Genomic DNA, 13,299 nt, shown 5'->3' on the forward strand with positions numbered 1-13,299 from the left:
TCAAAACAAGACTTTGGAGTTTATGGGTGGGAGGTTACTGGGGAAGGGAATGCACAGCAGAGCATGCTTTCTGTTAACCTGCAAAAACTAAACGGTGCAACGCTGAAATGCTTCCCACCCCAATGTCAGCTGCTCTCTTTGCGTTCCCACACACACATTCACAAGCTAAGGAGCTGCAGCAGTTAGCCTGGGAAGGGTCATTACTTGAAACAGAGTCGTTCAATGCAAAACTCATTGCAGGATACATAAACACACAAAAGAACAGTAACATGTATATTACAATATAAATTAATCCTTTTAAATAATACTTCCTGGAAAGAGTGCAGGTGACTGTTTTGGGTCGCTGACACAGACCCTTCATGGTGTTAACGATGGAGACACAGCACAGCGAGGATAACAGCTACGGATGCCCCCACATAGTGGAACCATTGTATTTGAACGTTCAAAAAGCTTAAAAATAACACCCGACTGAAAACCGGAGGAAGCACTTCTAGGCAAAGAGTATTTTCTCGGCTCAAACAAAATTTCCAGCCCGACTTCCTTAAAAATTCCTTAAAAAACCCTTATTTGATGAGACCCATCAATCAGGAATGATTCACTCTGGAATCAGGCCTGATTCCAGACTGGAGTCCCACGTGGATTACAAGCAGGTTTCTTTAATCACGAATACTGTTTAGGAAGGGACCTTGAAGTGATCGTGCTCTAAAAACAGCAGAAAGTTTTTGTGGGTACAATATGCTCCATTAAACAGTTCAACATGACAACATGATCTTATAATGCACAAGCCTCAGAAACCCCAACGAGAAGGAAAGCTGTTCTTAACCGCAGTGGGGAAATGGCTCATTTCAACAACAAGAGCATCGGCCGAGGGGTAACACTTAAATAACCCAAGAGCTCTCCTCTGCTAAGGTGACACTAATGTGTCAACAGCCTTTTTTAAAAAAAAATATATATGGCAAAAATTCATAAAGGCACTACAGGAACATTGGTGTTTTTTAAAAGTGAAATAAATAACAGCAGCCCGGCATTCTAAAGTCTACGCTGTACAAACCTCCGAACACTAGGAGTCCATAAAGAAGAAAAGAAGGGCCCAGGCAGGTAGTGTTCCAGGCTGCCAGGGCTTCTCCTCAGCTGAAAGGAAATGAAAAACAGGCTCTCCGACGCTCTGCCCCCCTGGAACAGAGGAAGTGCTAATGACGGGGGGAGGGGTGCATGCTGGGGGAGAGTATCCGTGACAACCAGCTCCGGCCGGACCGGCGGTCAGGGGCGTCTAACACCGCGTCTACGACGGGACGCCCACCCAGTCTCTGCCCCCCCTCATTCCGGGAGACCACAGCCCGCCGGGACGGGCTCCTCACCCCCGGGCTGCTCTCTCTCTCTCTCTCTCCGCCCAGGACGCGCTGGTGCAATCGCCGGTCTGGCCTGCAGGGGGAGGCGTCGCCCTGTCCCGAGAGGAACGCCCCCCTGCTGACTGTATCCCCCATTGTGGGGCCACACACTGCAGAGGATGAAGGTGCCGAAGAGAAGGCGAAGGGGGGGGTCCTGCTGTCCTGCTCCTGTCCTCAGGGGGGCGCTCCTCAGCACACAGGCTCTGCTCGTTCACATATATATAATATACTTTCGTCAGACAGCCCGGTGCGCGCCCGGGATCCTCCAGTCCAAGGGCGCCTCGCGAAAGGTGCTTCCAGTCCGCCGCGCCGCTCCTCCTCGGCCCTCCACCTCCAGCACCTTTTCCCTTTCCGAAACAAACCCCTCCTTGCCTCCTCTCACCCCGGTCTGCTCTCGGCTCTTGCACGTCGGTGGTCCCCGTCGGGCTCCCGTTCCTCCTCCCCGAGTCTCTGGGGAAGAAAGCCCCGCCCCCCTCCCCGGACTTCCTGTCACGTGGCCGTGGCCTCCAGATAGCTCTGTAGTTTCCGCACGGTCGACTCGTCCAGCGAGAAGAGGTCAAAGTCAAAGGTGGTGTTGGTGACGTTGAAGTGGCCCGTCTCCTCGATGAGGTTGACAATCTGCCGGGGGGAGGGGGGGGGACACATTTATAACCATGTTAGAGCACAGAGCTCCGGGGAATCACAACCAGCCAGGCAAAAAGCGGACTGCGGCTCCTATTATTACCAAGGGTAAACTCGGCGTGCGGTACCACCCGCAACCACAAGAGGGCGGTGTTACACCCAATCACACCCTCCAGAGAGGGGGTGCAGTAGAACTGGGTATCCCGTGGCAGTCGGTATCCGCCTTCAAAGCGCACATGTGCGGCGGAAATCTGAGGCACGAGCTGTCTGCCGGCTCCTGCACGGGCCTCGTAATTTCTGTAGTAAACGCGCAAAATCTGTTTCTCGGGCTTACACACCTATTACAATGATTTGCACGTAACAGGCAAGAGAAAGAAAAAACGCAGACTGGTTCCGCTGTCTAATCGACAGAACGCTTGAGCCTTCATCGAGGGGAAAGACGTAAATATACTGGGAGACAGCTTTTAGGACACACAAACGGCCTCAAGTCTCCTGTAGGCAAGACAGGGAAACTGGAAAGAACGCAGACCTTGTTTGTGCGACTGTGTTTCTGTCTCGAGACGTGCAGATCATTAGCAGCCATGGAAACCTGTAGAAGCTCTTGCGCGTTTCCAACAGGCGACACGAAGGCCGCAGACAGACCGGCCTGCAGGCGCACTTTGAAAGGGGATACCGATCCCTGTCTACGGTTAGAGGTATTATATCTGCCTCAGCTCCACGAGTACATGGCGCTGCTATTGTTTTTCACGGTTGATGCCTTTTATAAGTTCAGCTCCAAAAAAGAACACGTGATGGGGGAAAAAAGACGCCTTGCTTATGCGACAAGAGTGCCAGACCCCTCGGCCCGGCCCTCCCGTCTCTCCGGACGGCTCACCTGCTGCAGGACGTTCCTCTCTCGCAGCGCCATCAGCCTCCGGTGCAGGTCCACCAGCTCCTCGGTGTACGCCTGGGGAGAGAGGAGCAGAGCCAGGCTCAGGCCCGAGACCCCTGCAGCCACACCGGGGGGCCGAGGAGATAGGCAGCACAGCGAACAACCCGCAGCGCTCTTGACAGATCTTTAGCTCCCAGCCTGGGAGCCTTGAGTGGAAAGAGCCGGGACAGGGCAGTCTGTTCTTCCTAGGTTACTGAGTAAAGGCTTACTCATTATAATTAATTAACTGTCCGTTAATTCATTTCTTAGTAAATAATTATAATTTACCAAGTAAAGGCTTACTAAATTATAATAAATGATCAATCACTCTAATGAATTATCATAAATAACGATTAATGAATAAGAGAGGCACACGGAGGAGAGCGGACCTTGTCGTATCCTTTTTTCAAAATCTTCTCCGGTCGGCTGCAGGTGTCGGGACTTTTTCTGCCAGAGACCTGTGGGCAGAGAGAGATGTGCAGGTCACAAAAAAAAACAGAGAGCTGTTCAGAAACAGGTCAATTGGTCTGTTTTAGTGGCCACTTGTTTTGCAGCTGGACGGGGTGTTCCGTGCCTGCCCTGTGCCTCTGCCCCCGGTGGCCCGCAGGGGGCGCTCACCTTGTTGTTGGAAGTGCTGTGTTTCTGCGGAGGGGGCGGGGGCTCTCGGCTGGGTGGGTGGGACTCGTCACTGCTGTCACTCTCGCTATCCAGGCTCAGTCTGGGGGGAGGGAGAGGTCAGAGGTCACTCAGTCTGCTCTCATTGGCTGACCGCTACCTAACAGCTCTGTCTGTGGCAGCGATCTGCATCACACCTGCTGTTTCCCGTTTTACTGTCCCTTTAAACAAACTTGGCCGTTTCGATTTACCTGTCACAAACCCTATTTGAAATAAAGTGACCTTCTTGCTTTGCACCATCAGCTTCTCATCGATCCCTCAAGCAGAGCTCACAGGTGACACTGACAACCGATCGCAGCGTGCAGCTTGCATTGTGTGCAGTGCTTTTGTATCTCAGTGATTAAGGAGACATCTTTACACAACATTCTTTTCAACAAAATGCAAATGCACGACAACAATTTGATGCTATAATACTTAAATTACAGTTCTTGATAAAATATACTCAGAGGAAAATATTACATAAAAAACAACGTATTATATGATCTTGGATTAAAATATCAGCAGTTCAAAATAATCTGTTCAATCTCAAACAGAGGGGGTTATAATGGGACTTAATTTTATACAAGTACTTGACAAATCCAACCGATTTCCTCAGGATTACCAGCAGAACAAAAGGAAACGATTCAGTTTTGAGAATCAGACGCCTTTCCACACAGTGGGGTGGGCGTCCTGAATGATCTGCTCAGCCACATTGTTGAAGCCAGGATAAGACCTCCACATCAGCTAGCTGCAACTAAATGAGCTACTAGCTGAATCTGATCGTGCTTTTAGCACTTCTTAAATTCCTGCTGACCTGGGGTCGCGGTTGGGGGGGTTGGTCTTAACTGGGGTGTCTTCCTCAGAGCTGCTGTCATCGTCGTCCGACTCTTCCGACTGCAGGTCCGCCACCATGGAGCGCAGGGGTCCTGGGGACACAGCAAAGTGTGGACACTGCAAACACCAGTCTCCCCCAAAACCCAAGAACAGGACCCCCGCCTGCACACAGCTCGACTGCCGGGCCGAGCTGCGCTGTGCGCTCTCCTGAAGGTCCCAGCCTCAAGCACATTGGATGAGCAGTTCCACAAAGTTCTAACTACCTGGACCGCAGTATTTTGAGGAATTGAAATTAAAATTAGTTTTGTGTTTAATCGGTATCCATAAGCAAAATCTCTGAGCCTTGTAGTGTTTTTCGTGAAGCAAAACATCAATCAAGGATTCGGTCTCCCAGTGCTCAGGTTTTATCATATTTTTCCCACTGAATGTTTGCAACACACACCACCCGTCAGTGAGGGGAGCAGGCCGAGACGCTTCCAGGAGAACGAAGCAACTAAGAATCAGAGAATCGGAGTGAGCAGATCGAGTTCTATCGGAGCCAAGATTTCCGGGTGGGAAGCCCGGAAGGAGCTCAGCCCCCAGGGATGGAACGGTGGGGAGCGGCTGTGGAGGGAGGCGCCGTACCTTGGCTGTGGTTCTGCGAGGGCTCGAAGTCCGACTCGGAGCTCGACTCGGAGCTGGAGCTGGAGTTGGAAGGGCTGGATGCCACCGACTGCAGAAAAAGAGTTCATGAAAACAGAATGAACACCTTGATCTCTCAGGGAGCGCCAGGGCCCGGCGCCAGGCCAGGGCTCACAGGGCATCACCCGCGTCATCTGGATCGTTCAGAGAACGCACACCGCAAACCGGCAGACTGAGCGCAACCCCACCACAAGGGGGCGGGATCTCTCAGTAGCACAGACCCGGGTCCGAGTCCGGGGCCACGCCCTCGAGCGGCGCTCACCTCCGACTTCGACGAGGCCTCGTCCTCAGAATTGGACTCCTCCGACTCGGCGGGCTTCTTGGCCTCCTTCACCTCGGCGGCGTCGGGCTTGGGCTTGCCCCAGCGCCCCTTCTCCTTGGGCTTCTTGTCGGGGTACCCGGGGGCGGGGGCGGAGACGGAGGAGGAGGAGACCCGCGGCGAGGTGCCCGTGAAGCCCCCGGAGCCCTTGGGGCCCTCGGTGGCCCCCTTCTTCTGCTTCTTGGTGCTGGGTTTGGGGGACTCCACGGCGGAGGGGCGCTTGCTGGGGGCCTTGGGCTCGGGCTGGCCCCCGCCCCCTCCTCCCCCTCCCCCGCCGCCCCCCCCGGCGCCCCCTCCTCCTTTGGGCGACGTCCCCTCTGTCTTGGCCTCCTTCAGGGTGAGCTTGGGCTCCTTGAAGGCGGCCTTGGGCGGCGCCTTGCCCTCCTCCTTGGCCTTGCCCTCCGCCGGCTTCTTGGACGGCGCGGCCTCCTTGGGCGGCTTGGCGGCGTCGCGCTCGGCCTCGCCCTTGGAGGAGCTCTTGCTCTCCGAGTCCTTGCGGGGCCGCTCGCGGTGCTCCTTCGTCACCTTGTGGGCCTTCGGGCCCTTGCTGCCCGCGCCCTCCTTGCTGGGCTCCTGCCGAAGGGAAGGAAGGCGGGATCAGCGACCGGAAGAGCGGAGCCCTCTCAAGAGGGAGCGGCGCGCAGGAGCACCAGGACCACGTTCGCGACGAGTTAGGAAGCCCTTCTCAGCTTCATCGCTCTGCGCTCGGCTAGCCACCCCTAGCATGGCATTGTGCGTGGCTCCTGAAATTGGAGCATCAGCGCACGTGGGCATTGACCTTCCTGGACTTTCATGACCCCAGCCAGCTCCAGGGATCCAGTACAAGACTAGACCTGTAGGGAAGGGGGTTCAAGAACAAGCCCTTGTTCCTTGGGAGAAACTTTCAGGGCTGCAAGGAACTCAACACTAATGTCTCACAGCTTAAGAATCCTTGAGCTGTCTGTGTGGAGTTTGCATGTTTTTCTCCGTATCCAGATGAGTTACGGCGGTGGTGCTCTAGTTTCCTTCCACCTCCAAAAGCACTCAGTTTAGGCCTGATTGGCTGCTCTAAACTGTCCCTTTTTTGCAGGCTGGGATGGGAGGTTACAGTTCAGCCAATACTGGCTATGGGACTGTAAGGACATGGAACTAATTAAGCACAATGACCCCCTCTCACTGCTGGCTTTGGGTGCTCCTACACTCACAGTAAAAGGGGACACTGGATAAGGAGTTTATAGGAGCTGATATTCACTTCCTGAACACAAGGGGGCGCGATTTATGTCTTTAATTGGAATAAAGCAATCCAGTCCATTGCCAGCAACATTCAGATCACCCTGTTTACGTGGCACAGAGTACCTAATCACAACACATGTTTTTCCTAATAAATGTGGATTCTCACGTGTATCCAGGCATGGTGATTGACAGACCACTCAGCCTCCCCAAAGGAAAGCCAATACACACATATGGACATTGAAGAGGTCTTCCAGCTGTCATATAGCCAAACTGTACCACAACTAAAAGACAAGCTAAAAACTGGCAGCAGTTTTTAACTTTGGTCTTAATTACATGAAGCAAGACAGAACTTGGGAAGCCTGCTGCTTTTTCCTCGTTTCGGTGTTTTTTTTAAATGCTATTCAATTAAACTACTGATCTGCGCTCGAACCACAAAAATGCACAGACTAGAATCTGCCTTCAGGTTGCTCTTTTTCACACTGGGAATCCAAAACAGAAAGCAGGGTTCTGGCACCGACTGAAGGAAGACTGTTCCTGTCATGGTGTCCTGCCTCAGATGTGCTCCAGTTCCAGCCTCAGAGTCCTGAAAGCAGCTACGCCCTGGCACATACAGGGCAGGCCAAGCCAGCTCTGCCTGCTGCTGGGCACATTCCCCCACCTAGACCTCTCCTAACAACCTTCCCTTTATATAGACCTCTTCACAGTACGTCACCTTGTATCTTTTCCACCTGCCTCAGGGGTGAGGTGACAAAGATTTATCCACTAGGCAGACATTACCAGCATCCACTATGTCTGGACTACATTTTGAAGAGTCTGAAGAGACACCCCTACGGTTTAAACCAAAAAAGGTTATTGCTCCCTCAATAGACAGTGATTCACAAACTTTTTTAAGACATTTTGAACACAAAAGGACGTATAATTACGGACACGTCAGTAACCCCTAAGCTAAGTGCTATGCGCTTCTGTCCCAAACGCCTGTCTATTCACAAGACCCGACCCAAGCCTGTTGATCAATGGGCAGCATTGTTAAAATCTTCCACTGCGGCGACAGCAGCCCCATGGAGCCTGGTACACATTTATGGATATCGATATACAATATTATTGGCACCCTCTTCCACTGACCTTGGACCCGTGGGAGGGCTTTGTTTTCTTGGGATCAGAAAAGGCCGAGAGAGGGATTGTGGGTAGCATGGGGTAGTCGGGGCTGGGCCTGGAGATGGTCTCTGCTCCCTCGGGCACAACCATGACCTGCGACCCAGGAAGAGGGCGAGAGGAAGACAGGGCCGTTAGCACAGCAACAATCAAACAGATGATGTGTTTGCATTCACTTGACTACACCCTAATGGAAGCAGCTCAAAAAACAGGGTTACGTGCATACGTTCAACACCGATCACTTTTGTCTTTCGTTCTACACTTGGAAACTGAGAGTTTAATTCCCATCTGCAAAACTGTAGGCAACCACCCCTCTCCCCACCATGACTCATCACCCAACATTTTTCGGTGATTTATTTCAGCCCGCGCCACTATCGGCTTGCTCATCTCCTCCAGTCATCAGGGGCTCTCTCTCACACCCACAGAGATAGAGACGCCCTGCCAAACCCCAGAAACAACATGGAGAGACAAACACCACACCGCCACCCACCAGCAGGGCCCGTCAAGGAGAGCACAATCCCACAATCCTCTGCCTCGGCCCATCAGCCCACAACCACGCACACAGACCCGCTACCGACCGGCCTTGCAACAGGAAGAGATAAAAATACACCCGACGGCCCGCAAAGACAATGTACACACCATCACAGAAACAGACTACACAGGTCAAGGACGCAGGAGCCACCAGATGCGAGAGCAGCTTAAAGAAAACGGGGGTTTCCAAGGAAAATTTAAGATATGTTCTGGAAAGCAAAACGCACAGAGACGTAATAGAGGTTTTGGAATGTGCTCAAAATACACATCTGAACATTTATATTTGTAATTCCAGCACACAGCAACATACATAACTGTGGAATATGCTGTGACCAGTAAAAACTTACACTGAGATGAACCTGTAATACTTTGAAAAAAATTTCATTCTGGGGCATTTTTTCAACACACTATTCTGAATTCAAGCACTCGCCAATAACTTTTTATGACATGTTCCTTTACATTTGTCAATGAGCAGATCCCCATGGGGGCAGAGAAAGATATGCCCGCAAACAGAAATGCAGGGAAGTGGCGGTCCTGAGGTTTCAGATCGACTTTCTTCGACTGACCATCGGACTCAAGCAAAGCTTAACACAGGTTAGCCCTGAAGGAGCGCGGGCGAAATGAAGTAAGCGTGCCGTTACTGATTATTGTACCTGGCAAGGCAGTGAGGAGTAATTAAGCACGGTGCTCTAGAGTGCTACAGCAGTGGCACACCTGGGTTTTGAACCTGTGACCCCCTGGTGTAGAGTCCCCGGCCCTGAGCACTGCGCCACACTGTCGGCAAGATCCCTGCCCTGACAAGGTCACAGCACAGCTAAGAAAATAACGGCCTGGGGAAGCACTGAAACCCACTCTTTCATCTCCACACGGCTTGGCTTCTGTGTGCAGCCCCACTACAAGTCACAGTAACCCTTCAGCGCCTGAATTTTATTTTGTGAAGTAACGGGTGCTTGAAAAATGCAGGGATGGCTACTTTGATGGAACACAAAAACAAAAAGTTTGCACCGTTGTACAGCAGTCTCTGCAGGCGGGGGGGGAGGAGGGGGGGCCTTGGAGGTCTGTCTGCGCCCATCCTGACCGTTCTGCCGTTCTTTAGGTTTAGGAATGATTGTTTTAGCCAAGGCGTGCATCTACTGTTTGTGTTCGATACAGGCATGGTTGAACACTGAGATACACTCATAGATTAACGACTCCACTGTATGTGGTGAAGCTGCAGCTTCACCGGGCTCGGCAGTCCAGCACTGGACAGACGCCCCGATCCCGAGCTCAGACGCCTTCCACCGGCGGGACCTTCCAGTCCCACCAGGCCGTCAGAGAGCCGTGTAGTTCTTCAGCGACAGAAGCGACCAACACGCAACGAATCAGCGCAGCCCAGGAGACACCAGGAGGGCTCGGCGTGCCACCCCAGCCCCCCAGCTGACTCACCCCACCAGCTCTGAGCAGCTTGCGGCGGAACTCCTTGGTGGGGTTGTTGAAGGTGAGCTTCTCACAGCGCAGGTGGTTAACGGGGGGGTTGCCCTCCAGGTTGAGGAACAGGTCGTAGTTGAAGAACACCTTCTTCGGCTCTTCCTGCAGAGAGGGAGGGAGGAGAAGAGACACGCGCTCAACACTTCCAGCCGCTTACTTGATACACTTCTTTACACAGAGGGTGGCGGGAGTGTGGCACAAGCCGTCCTACTACACCACTGACGCCGACACCCCGGCTTTTTCCAGGAGACGGCTGGATGAGACCCTCAGAGTCGAAGCCAGGACCTCGGAGTGATGCTACCATCACGCCACCAGACCACCCGATCGTGCCGGAAGCACCTAGGCTAGTCTTCTGCGCGAGTGCAGGACAAGCACCCACGACAAGGCAGAGGAGACTGGACGCCTCTGCTGCTTCATTTGGAACCACCGAGCAGGATGAGGACCTGTCAGAGCCACCCGTCACTCTGACATGGGGATCGACGCGGACAGAACCTCCCAGCAAAGCGGGATTCCCACTTCTCCCACTTCACTTTCCCAGTCCGCCCGGCTGCAGCAGGGCTATACTCACCAACCGCCCTGCTCTCCCCACAAGCCCCGGCGACTGCTCCTTCTCCGGCATGGCTGGCTGAACCGCGGGGACGGAGCTGGGCCAGTGCTTGAGCCAGCCCACATGAGCAGCTTCTAATCAACGCTGGAAACTGATTAGCGCTCTGAGCCACACCCCTTCCACACACAGACTCACATTCCCGACCCCTCCCCCCCCGCCAGACACCCTTCAGAGAGCACAGCAGGTGCAATTCCAAGAAATGTTGTTTTTTTTTTCCTTTTAGGAAAGGGCTTAGGGTAGGGGGTGGCTCCGAGTTCACGGACAAAAGCACATGACGGGCCAGCAGACGTCACACTGCTGAAACCAGGGGTGGGCATTCCTGGTGCTGTGGGGACAGTGCATCTGCAGGCTTTCCACACTTCTTCAAAGCACCAACACATCTGAAGAGCTGGGAGAAACCGCTGAATCGGTTCCTTTGAGACAATAATGAGCTGACGCAGGTCATGGGCCAAGCTGAATGGACGTGCAGATACACTGACCCTCCATGACCAGGACTGACCATCCCCTCATCCCTTGATTCTGATCACGAGGGCATGGAGCCAGCGTGTGGCCCCAGACCGCAGACTGCCACCATCTCCTGTGATGAGTTACTAGACCAAACACACGTATTTCTGCACTTAATTACAGCCCGCCAATCTACAGCAATGTCATGTTATGGCCCAGTCCCTCAGTAACTACACCGAATACCTGTTACCCTGTACCCAACCCCTGTCCTCAGGATTCCCAGTCCTGGTGCTCTTCATTGCAGCTCAGCCATTTCCTTAAACAAACTAACAAGTTCCCTGATGCAATTTTTTTGCCAGTTTGCTAATATTCTTAATAGCTGGAGATCAGGATAAGTTACTCCGAAACATAATAGCCAAGAGGCAAGCATGTTTAGTAACTAAAAAGGATTACCAAGAGTTCACATTAATGCAATTATTAGTTTGGAATAAAGCTGGAATAAAAGCCAGCAGATGTTGGGGGTCCCCCAGGATGAGAGTGGGGAGCCCCTAAACTCATAAACACAGCTGTATCATTTAAGTGTATTTCACCTTGGCCTTAAAACACCACAGGAACAAAGGTTTTTCAGGGTATCAGATGGTTTGGAAACAAATTCCACGACACAGAACTACAAGCAGTTTAACTAGGCTGTCACTTCCGTGCAGAGTTTTCCATCCTCAGCACTCCAGGACCCGTGTCTGGGCGTGTCGCTCGAACCTCTTGATGTAGGACTGCTTTTTCTTTCTTCTTCTTCACGTTTGCTTTCTTAAGTGGGACGTTTCTGCACCTTACAACACTACTCCTCTTCATGCAAGCGCTGACCTGGCTTTCATTTTTATCTCCTTCTATCGGAGCCTCACACAGGACAGGCTGCTCGTCCGTATTTCTGTCCCAGAGGAACACCGTCACACAAGCTCCTCTGAAAAAGCCCTGGCCGGGACTCCGAGTCCCCGTTTGATCCGGTTTCGGACTAGCAGCCCCCCCCGACCAGCCCTCCCTGCTGGGAGGGGTGAGAAACAAGCCGCCTGCTGTCTCCTCACCTCCCCGTGACCCCTGTGGTGAGACCGGCCCAGCTGTCAACGCCCCGGCTAATGATTCACCCCAAACAAACAAAAGCGAGAGATGCGCCCCACCCTGCTAGGACCCCCCATTTACCCACGCTTGGACGACAGTGGGCACAAAGGACGGGGGGGGGGGGGGGGGGGGAGTGCTCAGAAATGCAGAGCTGAGCAAAATGCATCGTGCTCACTTCCTGGTGATGGCATGCGCACACGATATTAGGATCCCCTCCTGTCCGACGACAGGACTGTCTCAGCGCCAGGTCAAGCGATCGGCTTGAGAAGCCGGAGAAAGCAATCCTCTTCCCTGGCCGGACCTGTCCATCCCATCACCGCATCCATTCCCTTGGAAGACTGAACGGGATTCGTTCTGGGGATCAACCTTGCAGCGCGCCGGGCATTTTACTGGAGCGGCCTGGGTAAAGTCAACTTGCTCAAGAACTGCACCCCCTGGGATTCGAACCCACAACCTTCTGGGCTGAAGACCACAAGCCCTAACCACTCCTCCACACTACAGGAAGTGGAAAAACTCTGAAAGCTCACTAAAACAGGAGAGTGTTCTTGAACTGTATCAACTCAAGGCCCCTGTGCTTCTGCAAAGCCATTTTAAAAACTGAGGCAAAATAATACCTACAGAAATTTTGCTTAAAAAGTTTATTTTGAACTTCCGTAGAGGACTGCCACTTAATGCCACCTCACCATTTTTTCAAACAATTTGCCAAACTGGTCCAGATATGTCGGAGCAAACCTGAAAGGAACTGCACTTTCAAAGTCAAACTTTCATCTGCAAGCAGCAGATGGCTGGAAGACCAGTTTCAGAAGGAAGTCATAACTGAAGTGATCTACTGAAATACCTTTTGGCACATTTTGTTAGCTTCAGCCTAACCCTGCAGACGCCCTGGAGACAAATACATTGGACTGAAGGCTGCTGTTCAGAGATTACAAGCACACAAGGCTCTTCGATTCCCTTCCTTATCTCCTCTATCCGCAAGGAGCGGAGCAATTAACAAAGCTTGACATGCCCGCTCTGTACCTGCTGGGATTAGAAATGACCACTGCTGAGCAGGTCCTGCTCAAATCGAGGGGCAGCTCTGCAAGGAAGACAACCCAGCGCCAGAAGGCCTGCGCATCAGACTCGACCTGGCACGGAGGAAGTCACACTACCTGCCAGGCCTCAGACGCCCTTTGCAACTGCAGGAAGTTCTAAATGAGGGGAATTAGAAGCAGGAAGTAGTCATGACACCAGCCGGTCCAATCCCAGGTCTTATCTACGAGATCAGACGCACGGTTGCCGATCGGGGTCCTTCGAGGTGAGGTCAGTGGAGCAGGGGAGGAGGTCAGGCCTGCGCGGAGAGCTGTGAAGAGGAGCCGCGAGGCAGAGA

General features: G+C 52.8%; 1 protein-coding gene across 4 annotated transcripts in view; it reads right to left on the bottom strand.

Moving 5' to 3' along the window:
- Positions 1 to 13,299, bottom strand: part of mllt1a (MLLT1 super elongation complex subunit a) — a 28,603-nt gene continuing 15,304 nt past the window's right edge. For 3 of the 4 annotated variants that reach the window (XM_088622233.1, XM_088622234.1, XM_088622235.1), the window contains exons 4-12: positions 9,728 to 9,871; positions 7,742 to 7,867; positions 5,351 to 5,980; positions 5,032 to 5,119; positions 4,388 to 4,499; positions 3,538 to 3,637; positions 3,309 to 3,377; positions 2,884 to 2,955; positions 1 to 2,006 (exon numbers count right to left, since the gene is read on the bottom strand). In XM_088622233.1, coding sequence (XP_088478359.1) covers positions 1,878 to 2,006; positions 2,884 to 2,955; positions 3,309 to 3,377; positions 3,538 to 3,637; positions 4,388 to 4,499; positions 5,032 to 5,119; positions 5,351 to 5,980; positions 7,742 to 7,867; positions 9,728 to 9,871 — 1,470 coding nt within the window. In that variant the 3' untranslated portion in view covers positions 1 to 1,877. Of the gene's footprint in view, positions 2,007 to 2,883; positions 2,956 to 3,308; positions 3,378 to 3,537; positions 3,638 to 4,387; positions 4,500 to 5,031; positions 5,120 to 5,350; positions 5,981 to 7,741; positions 7,868 to 9,727; positions 9,872 to 10,337; positions 10,503 to 13,299 lie in introns of those variants that run through there. The other variant, XM_088622236.1, reaches the window with a different exon arrangement.

Source organism: Lepisosteus platostomus, chromosome 27 (assembly GCF_059453375.1).
Source record: "Lepisosteus platostomus isolate fLepPlt1 chromosome 27, fLepPlt1.hap1, whole genome shotgun sequence".
Classification (NCBI taxonomy): domain Eukaryota; kingdom Metazoa; phylum Chordata; class Actinopteri; order Semionotiformes; family Lepisosteidae; genus Lepisosteus; species Lepisosteus platostomus.